At 36.6% G+C, this 20,658-nt stretch overlaps 1 protein-coding gene across 7 annotated transcripts in view; it reads right to left on the bottom strand.

The window, feature by feature from the left end:
- agap1 (ArfGAP with GTPase domain, ankyrin repeat and PH domain 1) overlaps window positions 1-20,658 on the bottom strand; it is a 281,989-nt gene that overhangs the window by 49,827 nt on the left and 211,504 nt on the right. For all 7 annotated transcript variants that reach the window (XM_051705997.1, XM_051705998.1, XM_051705999.1 and 4 more), the window contains one exon: window positions 7,074-7,235. In XM_051705997.1, the coding sequence (XP_051561957.1) occupies window positions 7,074-7,235 (162 nt within the window). The remainder of the gene's footprint in view (window positions 1-7,073; window positions 7,236-20,658) is intronic.

Here is a 20,658-nt window from a genome sequence, read left to right as displayed (position 1 = left end):
GATTGTGAGCGTTCAGGGAGACACTTCTGAAACTATGCTCCTAAAACAGTAATGATCAGTGTTTAAAATTAAGGAACTTTGTCTAAGATAATTGAAACAACTCTTGGATTTCTTTACGATGTCCAAATTAAGCAAAGGCATTCCATTGTAAAGTAAATGGATATTTGAATATTAGACTGACTCACAAAATTTTTTTTTTTTAAAACATTAACCGAAGAATAATATTTTAATACTGATGTACAATAGTTGTGTGAAATACATGTGGAATGGTGGCAAAGTGGTTTGACATCTGGGCTGGTAACTGAAAGGTTGTAGGTTCAAACCCTGCAAGCTGTATTTACCACCCTTTTTTACCAATGAAATTCCATTACTTTTCCATTATCTTGCCAATCATTTAGGAACACTGAATACAGGTTTTAATTCAGACCGTGTTAGCCTATTCATTGACTCAAAAGAACAAAATTTTAGGCAGAGGAAAAACAGAAAAATAATTTCCATGATTAAGACTTAAAAAAATTCCGCAACTTTTTAAATACAAACATTATTTACCTATTTATTTATTTATTAAGGCACCATATTTTATAAAAACCGCACAATGATGACTCTAAGATATTACAGACATGTAATAGCATAATTTTCTGTAAAGCTGCTTTGAAATGATGTTGTGAAAAGCGCTATACAAATAAAAATGCCTTGACTTGACTTCCAGACCTGGAAATCACAACTTTAAAATTCCCTGATGTTGTGCCATGACCGTGGGGACCCTGTAAAAGCACCAATCACCAGTGGAAACCCAGTAAAACACTTAACCAAAAGCATCTTATTGTATGTGGGTGAATCTCAAGAAAACATGTCCAGGTCACATTTAACATTAAAATCAAAAGGATCTTTTTTTTTTTTTTTCATAATGAAATCCCATTTAATCTCACCGGTTACATTTATGACGAAAATGAAGTTTGAAATTTGAAGGGTCTAAAAAAAAAAAAAAAAAAATTGTATTTTACACAGAACTGTAAACTCTGTATAATCGCAGACTATCTTGATTTCATGTGAACATGTTTACATGGGTGATGCGAAGAGTCACATGACCAGAGCCATTTAATTCCACTCTACTCCTCTGAAACATGATGTCTAGGCCAAAGCTCCATAAAAGAAAGCAAGTAAAACCAAGCAAGTCATAATACACATTAAACTACTATATTCAGCACATATGTTTTAGGGGTCTATTATTGATTTATTAAGAAGATAGCTCTGGCTCATGTAAATCATGCTCACAGGACAAGTAAACAGGTAAACCAAGTGACCAGTGGGAAAACACTGTGCCTCATTTTTGAATAGGTAACTGTTAAGAGTACCATTGCAGATTTCAAGGTATTTTTACTATAAATGAAACAAAGTAAAATAGTTTGTCCCTCATTTCCTTTTCCCCCACAATTGCCAGTTTGCAAAAAATATAAAATTATGTTTCTTTATGTTAGCAATTTTCTATTCGGTCTTAAGCTCTGTGCAAAATTGAACTCTGTGGTTTCCCACTGGTTACAACTAGTTTGTTTCAATGAGCTATCGAAATAAATAAATACACATGTCCACTTAGCTGGGGAAAATCTGGGATTAAATGAAAAAAAAAAAAAAAAGCATATTTTCCCCCCAAACTCTCATAACCATAATACAGTTTTTTTAAATGTCCTACATGAAAATATACTGTAATTTACCAAATTAAATAATTTATCATTATTTGTTTTGCATTACAAAAATGAGAAACATGCTTTTTTTTTTTTTTGCATTACGGTAAGGAGAAATCAGGAGATAACGTTCTTAACTGTAATGAAAATAATGTTACACTACGAAAAAATGTAATGGTCCTAAAAATAGACAATACAAATATAATTTCTTATTTTTGCTTTTGATAATGGTGTGAAATATGACCCCTCAAGACTTGTTCATGACAGGTTTTGTGAGAATCACCCATGTATGTGTATTAGCTAATGGCCTTGCCATGAGAGATAGAGCGAGCGTGTGTGCTAGATAAAACACTATGTGAGCAATACCTGGCCGTGACTGTGTGTGTGTGTGTGTGTTATATAAAACACTAAGACCGCAGTACCTGGCTGGTGGAGCTCATGAATAACAGGAGCTGACAGCCTTATCCCTCAGCAGGCCCGCGGCGTGACAGCACTCCCCGTCCCCATGCACAAGTGCTTAATGGCTAAATTGGGAGACTGTTACTAATCGCTTATTTAATAATGAAAGTGACACAGCTGATAAAAGATTTCAATACTGTAGATTATTTATAATATTTCACTTAAGTGCCTGCCTGATGAATGGGGGCTGGGGAAGAGGTCCGGGCAGCATCTAACAACATTCAACCTTTTCAAAAAATGTGAATCAGGTCAAGACAAAGTGGCTCTCCAGGGTTAGGGACAAGGAAATGGGGGAAGGAGGATGGGGTAAGATGGGGTAAGTGATGTCTATTAATACAACCCCATTTCTCACAGAAGATCCTAGCAAGAGAGAAATGACAAGAAAAATCCCTTGCTTCAGTACCACACAAAACTCCCAAATCCTCCTCTAAGCATCATTAAAAAAATAAATAGATAAAAAATAAAAATGTTTTTTAAACTGATCAGCCATACTAGAGTAAGAAACACAAAATATTAACATGTATTTCAGAGTTTTACCACCAAAGGCTAAATAACACTTTGGAACAATGTTTTTATATCTGCTTACTGCAATCTAAGGGCAATCAGGTCCTATGCCTCCTTATTTCCAATGATTCCACTATTTAAATTACCACATGGTGGCACCATAGAGAAAATCAAGTTGAACAGATGGTCTCTCCTAACTCTACAAATGCTTATGTCATGGTAAAGACAGTGCATTAGAACTCAGATATATCTGTGGGAAGCAAAAGATGCCATTGCTAGAGACTTATGCTGAATAAATGTAATTTTGATACACATAGGATAGGCACATAGATGTGTACACATGCGCACACACTCTTCTCTCACTGACAATATATTGGCTCCCTTTGGGAGAGAATCAATAAGGGTGATTGGGAACAATTTAAACAAGCACTGATCCTCCGCTCTCAGGAGGCTGCGGCCACCCACACAAGCCCAGTCTAATTAATCACACACTCTCTAAGCTGACACACTCTCATCCATCATTCCTACATGCTCACGTCTCACACTCACACACACTTTGGTGAACTTACAACACTTCAACACTGAATTTTCACTGTCAAGCAGTAATGAACTACTAACTTTAAAACTAAAGTCTGAATGTTGGACATATGCACAATAAGATTGTAAAATGAAACAAATCATTTTCATGAAAGCCTAAATATCACAGTATTTCATCTATAGGCAAGGTTGCTTTTTTTTTATTAAAATGTTTTGAGTGGCAAAAAATATTTTACGTACCCAAGCCAAATTCTTTTATTCAAAGAATGCTAAAAGCTTGGCATCGATGCAAATAATTGCAAAGCTGATGCAAAGATTTGTTTGTGAATATTTCAATGCAGTCATTTAGCTGCACTGACTTCAGCCTTTATAATGTATTTACAAATTAGATAACCAATTTGAAAGTAATACTATCTAAATTAAAAAAAAAAAAAAAAAAAGGATCTCGACCCCTGCATTAGATTAGAAAATACTACTGACCAAGCCGGAACGCACACACAGAGGATATTTGTTAAGCAGGGTTGACACTGGGTGTGTGCCATACAAAATACCCAAATAAATAAAAATATCAATCTGTGTGTCAGAGTTGTGGATGCATTGATTAGTGGAGTCGGTACGTGTGTGAGTGACAGACGGCGTTTAACCGGCTATCTGTGCGAGTATGTAATAATCACTCTGCACATTTCTCTTGCTCCACACAGGCTTGTCAGCTGCCTCATCCACAATGACTGCAGGAAACACATTACACATCTGCTGCTTAGAAACATCTGTTCCACTGCACCGTCACAGCAGACAGAACTTTAGTGCATACTTGCATTGATTTGTGTGAGACAAGTGCATGGTGCCTGTACACTGTACATGCTGGTATATGTGAGAGTAGGGTTGGGGGATCTTCTTCATAATCAGATCATCCTATCTTCAGCCTGTGAGATTGCCAATACCCGGGTTTGTTCACATTCAAACCGATGAACACTGGTATTACCGCTGGTTGGACGCTAGGTGGTACTATGTGGTAATTTCCGTTAAGCAGGGTTAGGGTTAAGCCTACACAAAGCAAGACACCTTGATTTCAAACGTTGATCTTTATTTTTTATTTATTTTAACTAAAAATTCAATTGAAACTGGAAAAAAATTAAGTGCAATTAAAATGTGTGTTGTTCAACTTTTTGAAAGATGGCTTTACAACAGTTGTGAAGGGTAACATCTCTTTGGCAAAGAACCTACTTCATCCATGCATTCTCTACCTTTCGGGTATTTCGTTGTCCGGGAAAATACATCATGTGTGTGAATAAAATTTGTTTTGTTCCCTCCTTAATATATATATATATATATATATATATATATATATATACTGTATATATATATCACAATATCCGATTACATCGGCAACCCCCGGGCTGAGGGATCTGTGAATATTTTTGCTTTAGTGACTTTGCATTGAAAATTAAATTAATTGATTTAAAAAACGAAAAACTGCAATCAAATACATTTCTAAATTCAAATTGCACTCCAAACAAACAAAAAAGCAATTAAAATAACGAAGTGATCAAAAAAATAATATCTTTATAAGTAACCACCTTTCCATTTACAGTCAGGCAAGTATCTGTCTAAACATGCAGGTGGAAAATTACTTAAATAAAGTCATGTAAAAAATAATAATTATAATGATGATAATAATCACTGAAATATAAATCATGGTTCAAGGTGAACATGTTTTTGTATTATTTTGTGTTTTAATCACAGATGTATAGGCTGCAGAGTTGTGGTCATGATGAACTGCTCTGTGGAAATAAAGCGAACTGAACTTAAAGCACCTCCTGAGCTGATGTCTGAGGTCAAATGCAGCACTCATAGACGATACTGTTCTTGCAAAAAAAAAAAAAAAAAAAAAAAAAATTCAAAAGACATAAACAAAGAAAGAGTGAGAACCTTTACATGCGCGTGTTCCACAAGACTGCACACCTCCGTACAAACAGCGTGTCTTACATGTGCGTAAACGGCTTTTCTGTCATCTGTTCTTAATAATATAATAAAGTGTGTTCCTTCAAGCGCGTGTCTGTGTGTCTACGGGCAAATTATGTGTAATATTAATTTGATAATAATAATAGCCTAATAATAATAATAATTGAATACATTAATGGGAAAACGAGCCAAATATCGTCTTGACATCTTCAAAGGCATCAGCTATTGGCGATCCCCGAGATCATCGTCTATTGGCACAACCATATGTGAGAGGGGTTGTTTGATTATAATTAAATGCATTTAATGTATCTACAGTATATAGGACTTAAAGGCCTATTCTCAGGCCACGTCCACGCTAATACGTTTTCATTTAAAAATGGATCTTTTTCACTACGTTCTGGCCTTTCGTCCACAATGAGACTGCGTTTTTGTCCAGCAAAAACTGAGCTTTTCGAAAATGCTCTCCCAAGTGAATACATTGGAAAACACTGTCTTTGCATTGTAGTGTGGACAGAGAAAACGGAGATATCTGAAAATGATGACTTATTTGTCCTCATGTGACGCAGTCATGTGATCCATTCAACCCAAAACAATCAAGATGGCGGCCCATATTGTAGCGGCATTGTTGTGCCTACTACCCACTTTGATAGCGTTGTTAAAGATAAATGTTACTTTCTACAACACATTGAATTCCTTAAAAGGCGATGGGAAGTTTACTCGTAATTGCTGTCCGGCGATGGAACAGGAGGACAACTGCGTTTCAGACCGTACATGGAATGGCGATTTTAAGGGGATTTAAGCGTTTTCATACATTTCAGTGTGGACGAGAAACTTTTGGAAAATACTTGAAAATGGCTGTGTGGATGGAGAGTGTTTCGAAAACACAGTTTTGAAATGTATCCGGATTAATGTGGACATAGCCTCAGTCCAAATTTTTAAAACAAATCAAGGAAACTCCTTGGAACTCCACGCCGAATCCTTTTTTATTCAGCAGCTAGGCCCAATACTTCATTGCTCAGATGCTAAACAGTTGATTCGGGTATCTAAACTTCAATTAGAGAGAGAATGCCGAAAATCTAGCATCGGACTCAGTGTGAACAGCTTTGGTGGGGAAAGATGCTTGCAAACATTATTTTGAGTGCTTCATATTTGCTATATTCTAGGATTAAATATACAGATTTGAGTTGCGATATACTGTACTAGGACTGAGTTGCTTCAGATTTGGTGTGAACAGGCCTAAAGTGTAAGGTTGGAATACATTACAAGTCAAAAGTTTACAGACACACTTGATTGAAATGTTTCTCATTATCTTAAAAATAATTTGATCTAAAAGCTTAGGCTTAAAATGCTTGAAATTAGCTTGGTAGAGAAATCTATATTGTGCTTACAAAACTGTGCTTCTAATTTGTTTACAAAACTAAAAATGAAATTTAAATACAAATAAGGAGCAGACAGCAAGTGCCCAGCATTGATGGGAACTCCTTCAATACTGTTTAAAAGCATCCCAGGATGCATCATCATGAAGTTGGTTGACAGAATGGTTAGAGTGTGCAGAGCTGTAATCTAGGCAAAGGGTACCTTCTTTGATGAAGCTAAAATATAACAGTTTACATTTTATTAAAAATGTTTTGGTCACTATATAATTCCAATACAGTATTTTCATTTGTGTCATTACATAGTTTTGATGACTTTAATATTATTCTAATATGTTGAAAATAGTAATAATAACGAGTAGGCATGTTCCAACTTAAAGCTCAGCCAACAACGTTGGAGAATGTCAAAGACATTAAAGGATTGGAGAAGTAACATGGCTGAGTGTGCAGACCTGGGTAAGATCAAGAGAGATCTGACCCAGTGAATGGTTTGTGTGTTAGGGAGGAAGAGCCGCAGACACATCTGTCATCGTGTGGGGTTGGAGACAGGAAGTACCTTCTGCGGTGCCAGAGAAGCCGTCAACCTTGAAGTTGCTAGTACTTTTCTTCCTCCTGTGTTTTTTGCGGTTGGCATGAGGCGATGGGGGTGGATCCATCTTTGGACTGGTGGTGCTGGATATACTAGGACTGGAGCACATGGAATCTCCCAGGCCAGTATCTGGACAGAGAAAAAGAGCGATAAAAACAATCAGTCCACATATCGAATACTCTGTAAGGTGTAGGAATGGGAATCTTAAGGAATTTAACTATTCTGGTTTATGATTCTGATTCCAGTTCCTAAATTATTTTAAACTCAGCAAAAAAAGAAACATCCTCTCAAATTCAACTGCTTTTATTTTCAGCAAACTTAACATGTGTAAATATTAGTATGAACATAAAAAGATTCAACAACTAAGATATAAACTGAACAAGTTTCACAGACATGTGACAAACAGAAATGGAATAATGTAAAGTAACAGTCAGTATCTGATGTGGCCACCAGCTGCAATAAGTACTGCAGTGCATCTCCTCCTCATGGACTGCACCAGATTTGCCAGTTGTTGCTGTGAGATGTTACCCCACTCATCAACCAAGGCACTTGCAAGTTCCCGGACATTTCTGGGGGGAATGGCCCTAGCCCTCTGTGGCAGCGGGGGCGTGGTCAAGCGTCCGTCCGGAGAGAGAGAGAAAGTGGTAAGGGCGCTTATACCTGAGCTAGATTTTGTTTAACACCTGTTTCTAATTCCAATGAGCATGGGGAGAGTGGCATATAAGCAGCCATGCCACCAGCAGAGAGGGAGAGAGAGTCTGGCACAAGGAAGGCCACAGTGCTACTGAAGCTGCAACGTTTAATCGGTTATGTTTGTGAAGCTGATGTGTTTAAGTTACTACGTGCCTGTGAAGCTTACGAGTTTGTGAAGTTGTAAAGCATTGAAGTGGCCGATTAAAAGTCCTACCTGAGCCTGGAAAAACCTGCTTCCCTGTGTTCTCCTTCCCTTCTGTTTGTGAGCTGTGTTACACCCTCACCCTCCGATCCAACAGGTCCCAGACGTGCTCAATGTGATTGAGATCCGGGCTCTTCTGGCAGAACACTGACATTCCTGTTTTGCAGGAAATCACGCACAGAACGAACAGTATGGCTGGAATTGTCATTCTGGAGGGTCATGTCAGGATGAGCCTGCAGGAAGGGTACCACATGAGGGTGGATATGTCTTCCCTGTAACGCACAGCATTGAAATCGCCTGCAATGATAACAAGCTCAGTCCGATGATGCTGTGACACACCGCCCCAGACCATGATGGAACCTCCACCTCCAAATCTATCAAGCTCCAGAGTACAGGCCTCGGTGTAACACTCATTCCTTCGATGATAAACACGAGTCCAACCATCACCCCTGGTGAGACAAAACCACGACTCGACAGTGAAGAGCACTTTTTTGCCAGTCCTGTCTGGTCCAGTGAAGGTGGGTTTGTGCCCATAGGCGAAGTTGTTGCCGGTGATGTCTGGTAAGAACCTACCTTCCAACAGGCCTACAAGCCCTCAGTCCAGCATCTCTCAGCCTATTGCGGACAGTCTGAGCACTGATGGACGGATTGTGCATTCCTGGTGTAACTCGGGCAGTTGTTGTTGCCATCCTGTACCTGTTCCACAGGTGTGATATTCGGATGTACCAATCCTGTGCAGGTGTTGTTAGACGTGGTCTGCCACTGCGAGGATGATCAGCTGTCCTTCCTGTCTCCCTGTAGCGCTATCTTAGACATCTAACAGTACGGACATTGCAATTTATTGCCCTCCATGCAGCATGCCTAAGGCACGTTCACGCAGATGAGCAGGCATCTTTCTTTTGGTGTTATTCAGAGTCAGTAGAAAGGTCTCTTTAGTGTCCTACAGTTTTATAACTGTGACCTTAACCCTCTGGGGTCGAAGGACATGCCGGCGTGTCCTGCTGGATTTTTTCCTCATAACAGCAGAAACAACTTATAATACTCCATCATTTTTGGGCATACAGATAAGTGTAAGACATCATTAGAGACTATAAAGGGTCTACCTTTATTTGTATACACTCATAATAACAACAAAACCTTGTGCTTTTGTAAAATAAAGAAAATAAACAGGGTGTGCTTTCAGCCGTCTCTGTCTCCGCAAGCATCTTTCTGAAACATGTCACAAAAATGAACTGTCAAACAAACATGAAACATATGTCTAAAGAAAGCTTAAAATGTCTACTTTTAAATAAAACAATTCAAATAACTATTTAATATTTTAATATTTAAAACAAATATTCTCCTGCAATGTAATCTGTATGAAACAAAGTGATGTACAGTTTCTCCTGGCTCAGCTAATTATCCCTAAAGTGATCACACCCACCAGCAGAGCGCGCTGTTCATACGGTAATGTGCTGAGGCGATCAAGGCAAATGGTAAACGCCCCCAACAATGCCTTAGAAAGCATCAAGTTCATTCACTTTCCTGCGCGTTTGGAAGATGGCACGCTACACAGGTGAGGAAGCTCCTGGATAGTGACGAAGAATTCACATTTTCCTCAGAAGAAGAGCGGGAATCCGACGAGGAATATTTGCATTTTGAAGAGCGACTTGATCCAGCAGAGGATACAATTTCGGATAAGTCGTTTAGCTATACTTACATATTAGTTGACATGTTATTTTATATAAACATGTACATATTTTACTAGTTGGACTATTTCCAGACTTGCCAGCCAGGATTCAGAGTATTGAAAGTTGAAATATGTCCTAATAGGCAAGTTTTAGTTACATTTAAATGTTGTTTCGGCTAAAACAGGTATTTAAATTGTATGCTGTAATGTAATATGTAATATGATATAAAAATAATATGAATGTTTAGATTATATTTTAACTAGTGTTTATGCTGCCTCATTATCATCAACGAAGCTTGTGCTTGCAAATATCTGTTCGGGTGTAAATGTGTAAAATGTGCTGTAAATATGCCCATATTAGAAAATCAGCATATTAGAATGATTTCTGAAGGATCATGTGACACTGAAGTCTGCAGTAATGATGCTGAAAATTCAGCTTTGATCACAGGAATAAATTGCATTTTACAGTATATTCAAATAGAAAAGTTATTTTAAATTGTAAAAATATTTCACAATATCACTGTTTTTGCTGTATTTTGGATCAAATAAATGCAGCCTTGGAGAGCAGAAGAGACTTCTTTTAAAAACATAAAAAAATCCAGACCTAAAAACTTTTAAATGGTAGTATAAGTCTAAAGTTTTTAAGTAAAGTCTTTATGTAAAGAAAATGTATAGTCAGATTACTTCTTTTAACTTTTAACCTTGATTTTGTGAATAAGCTACAAACAATACATTCAATCATTAAGTCTCCTCACATTCATTCTCTCTCAGGGGAGGGGTCTTTGTCTCCTCAGGTGTGAATCACATCAATATTCATCATCCACGCCTCCTCGCATATGGCCTTTCTAACACTAAAAGTATCTTACAACAGTTAAATCACTATATTGTTTTGTATGAATGAGTGATCAGGATAGTTTTCACATAATTTTTGTATCAAAAACTCTAGGCTACAACTATCCAGTTCTCAAAAGTCTTGTGAACAAATGTTTAGTATGTGTTATATGGCCTTATTTCAGTGACTTAAAATTTTTGTTTTTTCAAAAACCACACATAAACGTTATTTTCTCAAAAATACAAACATGTACATACATGTTGTTCACATATTATTGTAGCCCAGTCTGTGCTGAATACAATGTTATCAGACTTTAGCGATTAATATGTTTTTAAGCAACTGAAAAAGCACAACTGTCAAAGCATGTCAAAACTTCTCCAGGGCCCAAAACACCCTCAGACCCCAGAGGGTTAATTGCCTACCGTCTGTAAGCAGTTAGTGTCTTAACGACCGTTCCACAGGTGCATGTTCATTCATTGAATATGGTTCATTGAATAAGCATGGAAGACATTGTTTAAACCCTTTACAATAAAGATCTGTAAAGTTATTTGGATTTTTACAAAATTATCTTTAAAATACAGTGTCCTGAAAAAGAGACGTTTCTTTTTTTGCTGAGTTTAACTCCATTCTTTTAGTACTTTTGAGGAAGAAAATATTTGGAAAATATTCAGCCATAACTATATTTACAATATATCACTGCCTCTCGTGTCTTCATGTTTAACCCTTTAAGCTCTGAGGGTGTCTTTAAAGATTTCCAGTTTCAGTGGCATACACAAAATGAAAGGCTTATTACTCGACAATAAAGAAATAAATAATAAGAAAACATTTTAATGATATACATTGTGATAAATTCTGAGACAAAAAAAAAAAAATACTTGATCCAAAAATTTCCTTTTTTCTTATTTCTTACATTATACATCTCAAGGGTGTAAATAAGGTATCTAAAAAAAAAAAAAAAAACAGTTTTTGCTTTGTTCCCAATCATGTAACCTGTAACTGAGTAAAACTTTGTGTTGATATGACAAAGCAATCTAATTACAGCACTACAAAAATAATTTATCCTAGTATCCAAAAACATCCCCAAGTGTCCAAAAGCCTCTCCAACAAATAAACACAATAATTGTACATATGAAGTAATTACACATGCAAATACAACAATGAATAAAGGTATGCTCTCACAGCATGCAGGCATGAGTAACGAGATCTTATTCAGTTCCTTTGTGTCATTTGAGCCCTCATTGAGTCTGTGTCATGTTCTTGGTGCCATCTCATGGTGGCCATATATAATTAGAGTGAAGGATCCTCTCTGGCCATATTTGGATGACTTCCACCTCTGGTTGCAGCGATCTGAATCCTAATATGATTGGTTTAGCATTCCATGGTGCTGGACAACATACTACATAATTCCCGATGAAGTCATCTGATCCAGGAAAGCTAAAGTGTTTTAGCCAGACACACTGTGCTTCGTGCGGATTATCTAATGATCTATGCATTTGATTACGTTGTGTGTGGGCTCGTGTTTTAAAGATAGTCGCCTCTTCTAAGCAATGGTATGTGATATTTTATGTTCTGTTTATTTTTAGTGAAGTTATAAGCAAAAACTCGGCATATAAGCAACACCTGTTTACATATAAAATGTATGTCAAAGACATGTACTTAGCTATTACACACTATATTTTTATCTGTGAGTAAAACAAATAGACTAGTTGTATTCTATTCTTTGAGAGCTTTCCAATGACATATGGCTGTTTGATCAGTTTGATGTTTTTTTACCGATTACAATATTATGTGCAGTGCAAAATTATTAATCAATTATTAAAATGGCACACTTCTGATTTGTCTGCAAATTTCAAAGCACTTGTTCAGTTTTGGTCCTAATGCCTACATGCATTGTAAATTACAGCTTCTAAGCTTTAAAACAATATCTATTTTGTATTGGTCAAGACTGTAGTTACTAATATTTTTATAATTTATTTTTCTCGGCATCCTAGCTTAAAGGGTTAAAAACACTAAGCAAAAATAAATAAATAAATAATAAAAACATTTCATTAATTTATTAAATTTGATAAAATACCACTTATTAAAACAAAACACATCAGGTGTATCTTTAACTACACTGATTTCATTGAAACCACAAACCTAAAATACAAATCATAAACAGCTCTTGATTCATATTGAGTTTGACATAATTAAATTCATGACTGATTTTTAAGTATTTTTGAACCACTAAAAGCAACTTATTCAGCAGTGGCTCTGGACACGCTGTCAAGTATTTTAGTGTCCCATCCTGCATTTGGCAGAAGAATGCAAGCTCAAGAGAAAAATAAAATACAAAATTGGACCAGGTCTGAATAAGAACCGGTTCTTGTTTCCCAACCCTTGTGTTGTGTCTGCTCTGGCATGGCTGAGTGTTTGCATTTGTGTGAGGCCTGTTCTGACTGACGTCTGGCTGGATACTCCGGCTATCAGATGGCTGCTTCATTTTTCATAAGCGGCAGTGACATCTGTGACTAGCGGCAGAATAAAATAACATTCAGCTCACATCAATATCAGGCAGAGTGAAAGTGCTGATGTAGGGAGGGGCTAGGGGGTAGTGGTGATGTTCAGGCTGGCACAGAGCATGCTCCCAGTGCCGTGCATCAGCCCCAAGGACGGCCGTAACTTATTTTACAATCGTTTAGTCTCAGCTCAAGTGGAAAACATGACAACTTATCTCTGCTGACAAGATGCCATCCCAAAGTGAACAATTAACAACCTCATTCTTGCAGCTCCTTTTTCTAACACACACACCTCAACGTCACATACACCTTTACCTCTCCCTCATATTCTCTACTTGTCTTCTCCAGTTCAACGCCATCTCTCTTCATGCTGCTTCAGATTAAAGTAATTTATTAGTCTGATAAAATTCTAGCAGACACTCACAGCCAGACTGATTTTTTTTACGAAATATTGAGCTGCCTCAGAGGAGAGGAGAAAATAGAAGAGGAGAAGAAAGAAGAAGAGAGAATGAATCAATCACCAAGGCAAAAGCTTTGTCTTCTTGTTCGGTGAACCTGGGCACAAATGAAAAACTAACTAGATTTTTACATTTTTTGTAGAAAAAGAAGGGGTTCTGAGGTGTTGCTTGGGCATTGCTAAGGTGGTCTGGGTAGTTGCTAGATGGTTGCTTATTGGTCCAAGTCAAAAGAGCCCACCCCCAAGTCTTCTTATGTTAACCTGACAAAGCCAACATACTGTTATTCATCAGACTTTGTTTAGGGTTTTTCCAAAATCCCTAAATAAAGACCAAAATGTCTGCTAGAGCTTTCAAGTTACATCCAACAAACTTGATACAGACCTTCAGACTGTTCTAACCTCACGAGTTATGTCTTTTCCAACTGATCAGCATTTAGGTTTTCCTGTATCTTACCTTCAAAGTAGCAAAAAATCCCATAAACTTACATTGTCAGACCTGTCTGTCTATCTATCTGCCCTTTTCTGTTGGACCTGCAAAACCTTCAAAATTCAAGCTTTTAAAAATGATTTTTAACTCTCAGACAATGCTTGGTCAAGCCAGCATCACAGTTTGTCTTGACAAACTATTTTTTTAGTTTGATATTATGATGCCTAGACCTGGCTCTGGTCAGCTTCTTCCGTCAATAAAAGGTCTACGGGATTTTGTTTGTGCCCATTTCAAGGCATGGCAGGTTTCTTTAGGCTCAGTCACTTTTACCTTTGCACGGCCAAATTCCATGTGCAATGTACATTCATCGCAATGGGAATCCACATGAACAGGAATTTCGCCTGATGGTCTTCCAGTGGTGAAAAAATCTCCCTACATAAATTTCATGTTGGGTTCAAGTTTAGTGAACTTTGATGTGTAAATTCACAGCACTGACTATTAGAAAGTTGCTTGGTTTGGCAGTGACCTGCCTTGATAACGTAACTGTCCCAGAGTATAAAGTGCAACATAAAAAAAATTGTGCATGCCTTCTTTGCCTGCGGAATTTCATTGTGCAAAGATAAATGAAACCAAGCCTTTAGAATAGAATTGAAAGAGAGTTATAGTAGAAATACTGCAGAAACAAAATTTACTCAACAAGCTGAACGATTTGTGGTATCATTCTCATCCAAAGTACAAACAGTGTGGAACTAAGGATGTGACAGTTTAATAGTTGGGGCTAGCGGTTTTGAAAAATCCCCTGAAGTCCTTTAAAAGTATGAGCAATGTAATAGAGCTTGCACATACAGCATACACGCACTTCAAGGCTTCACAATGTGTAAATCCTGTAAAGCAGCACTAAAAGAAAGAGAGGAGTGAGAGAAACAAAGAAAAATATAGCAAAAGAAAGTTTAAGGTAGTCAAAGGGTAAGAATGAGACAAGGGGTAGACATCCCTACGGAACATAAATGGGTGCATAACTCAACAAGTTGGGTGATGTGACATCAGGGCTAGTCACAGGCGTATACATATATTAGGGCTAGTCGACCAAAAGCATGCACACCCCTCCTCCATCCCCAAGAGCGCCCAGAGCACCCACAGCAGCCATAATCAAAGAGACACACTCATTAATCCTGTGGCTGTTTGTCTCTAATTATTAAGTGAGAGGGGGTATCAGAAATAGCAACAGAGGGAGGGACAGATATTTCTTTTTTTGTATAACTGTCTGCTTTGGGCAACAGATGCTCCAGGTAAAGATACAGGGATGTCACTCCCTTTCTCATGCCCTCTAGACAGTGTGGAGTGGGACAAAAAGACAGAGAGAGGCAGATAACTGGAGGGGGATCTTATCTTCTTTAAATGGACTTGGCTTTGTTTCCTCTGTAATAAAAGAGCTCATTACTGAGGCTGTATTTTTTCAAAAGGCAGCCATGTCCAGTCAGAACGAGTCTGCCCTGATGTGATCCAACTCACTCCGACAGCGCACAGACAAGTGTCAACTGCTGCAGCTCCCTGGACTGGAACTTTGATCCCTTCTTACAATTAAGCTTTTAAGGCAATCTGTAGCTATTTTATTTCACAAATGTAAATGTGTGATTTTTTTTATTATATATAAAAAGCACAGGGTTATGAATATATCTGTTATGAATCTGTTTAATGCAAAGCACTCCATTGTGTGAAATTAATGAGCAGGCTTTACTTAGAGAGATAACCAAATATTGCAGCACATTATAAATGGACACTACATACAAAATTACACTTTCAATTTTCTGCAGTTGTTGTACTTCATACAGTTTGCTGTGAGGGTAATAAGGAGTCTAAAATCGTGATTTAAATTTTCAGGAATTTTCATAATTGATTGTCAATAAAATTAACAATCAATTCATGAATTGTTCAGTTAATGTGGTGGACTCCGAATACCATGTATACATATACTTTTTAATTCAATTAAAAAGCAATTTATTCAATTAAATATTCTTAAGAAGTGCAAGTTTTTGTAATTTTTTTAAATTGAAATCAAATTGTAACAAAGTGTGTACACAATGCATAACATATTTTTAACATACTATCAAAGTGTTTGCAGTGAACAGAAGGGTGCAAAAACGATTGTTTTCAAACAAGTTTTCTACCTAGTGTTGTCAAGGTACCAAACTTTCAGTAGTCGGTATCGATACCAGTGAAATTTCACAGTTCTCGATACCAAATTTGATACCACAGCAAAAATATGCTAATATGATAATGTGCTATTGAACACACCAGTTTAGTTATTTTTAATTATTTACTAATTGTTTTAATAATTAAAGTGTCATTGCATTTTTTTGCCAAACTTTTATTCAAAAGCCATCTTGCTTGTGATATTTTAATTATTATTATTATTACAGTGAATTTTACATTTGACAATACAGTTGTAGTATATTTTTATTCAATTTCTTCAATTTCAGGCATCTAGATTTTATTTTGAATTATGCTTTTATTATGACGTGCGTTTTTTGCCAGATGCTTCACTTTTCCAGAAAAACAGTTCGTGTCATGGCGCAGTGTGATCATTTAAGACTTTTAAGTCATATCTGAAATCTCATCTCTTTGAATCTGACAAATGAAATGGAGGACACAGTTTTGAAATGTTTGTATTTTAGATTACTGGTGTTTGTGTATAATTGTAATTTTGAAATGTTATGTTTTAAATTGTATTACTGTGAAGCACTTTGGTCAACTCTATTGTTTTAAATACTATATAAATAAAGCTGAACTGAGATTAAAGTGCAAATGCTGTGATTTTAATTATGTAAATATATATATTTTACATGTGCTGTGTGGTTCACAATGGATAAGTGCTCTGCTCTGTCATCTGATACAACGTGAATGATTCTCAGTGTCTGTGGAATTTCTAGTGGATGAGCGGTCAGATTTACTTAAAGTATGCAGCTCTTCCACACTAAGATTGCAGCCTTTAGTGGTTTAATACATCAAACAAGGACGTTATGATTTTAATTTGATTAATTGTCCATTGTCCAGCAATTTTATTATAGTTTTGCATTTTCAAACCAGTTTTTATTTTATATCATTTTCAAATTTGCTATAGATTTCAGTTTAGATTTAGTTAGTTTTAGTTTAGTTTTTATTTTGTAAACAAATTTCTATTTTGTTTTTATATATATATTTTAGTTTCAGTTTTAGTAATTATAGTTTGAGAGTTAACAGAACACTTCCAGAGTGTAGACCAAAGCAAGACATTTGAATTTAAGCTTGGCAAACTTACACAATACACAAAGCAAAACGAAACAGTTGAATATTTGCACAGTTTACTTAGACTCAGCATACTTGTGCATAATAACAATAACATAATGGTTTGAGATTCAACAAAGTGAGAAAGAACCAAACAAAAGCAAATCAAAAGTACAAAAGTGAAATGTATGAAAATTTCAAATGAACTCAAATTCATGTTAAACATTAAATCTTGTTAAACTGTTGTTGCTCACTGTACCGACGGCGGGCGCTCCATTACTTTGTTTATATATGTTTACATTTACTGCATACGATATGATACTTGTCTCATATAATCTTGAAATCCGTGGTCATCTGTTAAATATAGTATGTTATCCATTCAACCATGAAGCCAGAAGCCACTGCAGTGTAGAAATGATCCAAATATGGACATGAAGAAAAAAAGTGTATTGCATCAGAGACCACATGAACAGAATTCCTCATTCGGATCTATACGCATTAACTCTGTGTAAAGTGAAAAAATTATGTTTAGTCTGATGAAAGATGTCATGAATATATAGTTCAATACTTTCCAAGCAATCGCTCGTATTTGTATAGGTTGATTGAACATTTCTGAATCTGGCACTGGATTCCACATGAAATCAGTAAAAGAAGCTGTTATAACAACTCGATGATTGAAAGTAAGATATTTGCATTAGATTGTGTAATTTGTAATGTTTACATGGGCTAATGCTAACACAAACAAGCTAGCACCTTTGCCATAGTAATGCACGTTAGCCCATTATGCCAGCCTTCACCATAGTGGGAACCTGAAAATATTTATAGATGAAATTACTGACATCACACCACAGGAAACCCCGCTTCCAGGTTCTTTCCAGCTGCAGATTGCAATGGTGGAAATAGGCAGCGCTGCAATATTAATAATCTTTTACGCTTTATAGAATGTAATGTCTGTTAATGTTAATAAAAGTTATTATAAAGGAATATAAATTGTTTACAGTGAAGAAATTATGTGGGTTCTTTTCTAAATTATCGGCAAAATAAGTTTATACTTGATTTAATGAGCCTTTATGATTATGTCAGACATGTAACAGGTTGATGAATACACATCCTCACATGTTTAACACACTTCTAAAGCCTAAGAATTTATGTACTAATGAAAACTACCATTAAACATACAATGTGTGTCTTAACTGCTTAAATTATTAACCTACATACAACAAATAATAATATTTTACTTCAGTATGATCCTATTCCATAATTAATAATAAATAAAAAATAAAAGCCATTTTCGATAGAACAAAATTATGCAAAGACATAATTTTAGCAAAATTACATTATTTTTATTCACTTATCCTTTCACAAAGACTACGGTGGTGGAGACGGGTCCCGTTCCTCCCGATACATCTTATATGGTGGTCTTGGTCATATAAGATCATTGTTAGATCATATTTGACCTCATATCTGTCACAGCGACAACAATTACTAAAAACAGCCGTTTGCGATCGGAGTTTGCGTGATTTCTTCGATAAAAAAGTTTATATCGAACAACAGCTGCTGCGGGTCAATTGTGTCTAATAGAGCAGACATGATAACAATGACGGTGACCTGTGAAATATCATCATTTATGTAATACAATTTTTCTGATGCAACGATAAGGTGGAAAGAAGCCCTAATCTCCAATAATCTGTGGAAAACAGGGTGTTTCAAGCCCATATACAGCATTTTATGGGCAGTTTCTGTGCAATTTAAGCGAAGTGCCCATAGACAGCAGCTTTTTCTGGGCTACCAAAAGGACCCGGAAGTGGCTGGGTGGAGCATTTGTTTGTAAAAAGTAACTTCATCTACAGAAGATCATGAAAAATGTTTTTATACTTGTTTTTAAATAAAGACTTCCTACCAGCCATAATTCATGTCCGACACGTCTTCATATATCAGTCTTTCAGTATCAGCTAACCTCATGTGCATCACATGCCACAACACCACCTGCAGGTGTTCACCTAAACAGCCCAATAGTGAATGGCTCTGCGGCTCTGAAGATGAACACATCTCAAACACACACACACACACATACAGGTCAGATTTTCCCGCCATGTGGTGAGAGCTCGTTGATTACGATCATTTATTTTTGAGGATTTTTATTTTATTTCAGTTAGTTTTTTAATAATTGCTGTTAGTTTCGTTTAGTTTTAGTTTTTAATTTATTTTGAAATATTTTATTTCAGTTTACGAAAATGTTTTTTAATCAATTATTTTCGTTTTCTCTTCAGTTTTAGTTTACGAAAATAACCTTGACAGGGAGTAACAAAACATGCATTCAAAATAAGCATGTGTGCACATTAAAGCTGTCGTGTGTCAGTCATACTGCATGCTGGTACCAGATTGAGTCGGTGCTCGGTACTACCGGTACTGCAGAAACACTGGTATCGTTAAATTTTTTTATTGTAGTATCGACTTGGTACCGAAGTACCGGTACTTTTGACAACACTACATCTACCATTGGTAGACCAAACAGATGTCCTAAATTTATGGCATTAGTTGGGCTAATCTAAAATAAGTAAATAATAATAACAATAAAATATAAAGAAATAATAGAGATACCAGGCATTGTTAACAATTTCTCAGCAAGAGCCTAAACTAAAGGTCAGAGGTTAGTCAATGATGTCCCTCTGTTTCAGCGCAGCTACTTTAGACATTTGCGTGAGGAACTTCAGTTAATTACTTCGCTACCACTTATCTCTCTCCATTTTTTCTCTTTCTTTCTTTCTCTGTCCTCTGAGAAGAGAGACAGATCCTCATTCCTGCCAGCTCCTGGGGCAAGAGGTGACAAGCAATCAGCGTCCGGCACTCCCGTCATCCAGCTATCAGATCTGATCCAGTCAGGCCACGGACAGACACACCATTAAGCCGGCAGAAAGGTTATTTATAAGAAATTCCTGGGGGAAACGCAAGCAGGCACTCACAACACGACAGCCCTAGGGAGCACTGCAGTGCTCCTGAATATCACTGAAACTGAATCAGGGGCCACTAACTCTACCACTACTGTTTAAGTTACTGATATACACAATTATATACACAGAGTTTTTCATATGCTTTTCATCATGTTTAAGAGTGGCTATATATCAAGGCATGCTAGTAACACCTGCCAAGCGATAAATGGGCAGACTGAGGTTTTTGTTTTTGTTTTTTGGAGTGTCTCTTAATTACACACCAGTGAAGAGGGGACAGGAAATTACTGGAGAAAGAGAGAAGGAATGGGATAGGGACAGTCTGCATTTGAACCTTTGTTGCCCGTGTGAGCACTATGGCTCTAATGTGCACAACCGCTGATTTATGGCTCTGACTCGTTTTCTTCTTAAAGTGGTCATATCAAGAGGAATCAGATTTTTCTTGATCTTTAGAGATAAGAGATTATTGTACTGTGATAAAATACTATAACTTTCAGAACTCAAAACCAGGGACAAAAAACGGTTCAAGGAATGAAAACCGAACACAAACAAAATTTTTTGC

The sequence above is a fragment of the Myxocyprinus asiaticus genome, chromosome 9 (assembly GCF_019703515.2).
Source record: "Myxocyprinus asiaticus isolate MX2 ecotype Aquarium Trade chromosome 9, UBuf_Myxa_2, whole genome shotgun sequence".
Classification (NCBI taxonomy): domain Eukaryota; kingdom Metazoa; phylum Chordata; class Actinopteri; order Cypriniformes; family Catostomidae; genus Myxocyprinus; species Myxocyprinus asiaticus.
The sequence above is the reverse complement of the archived record's forward strand: the minus strand, read 5'-3'. Positions and strand labels throughout refer to the sequence as shown.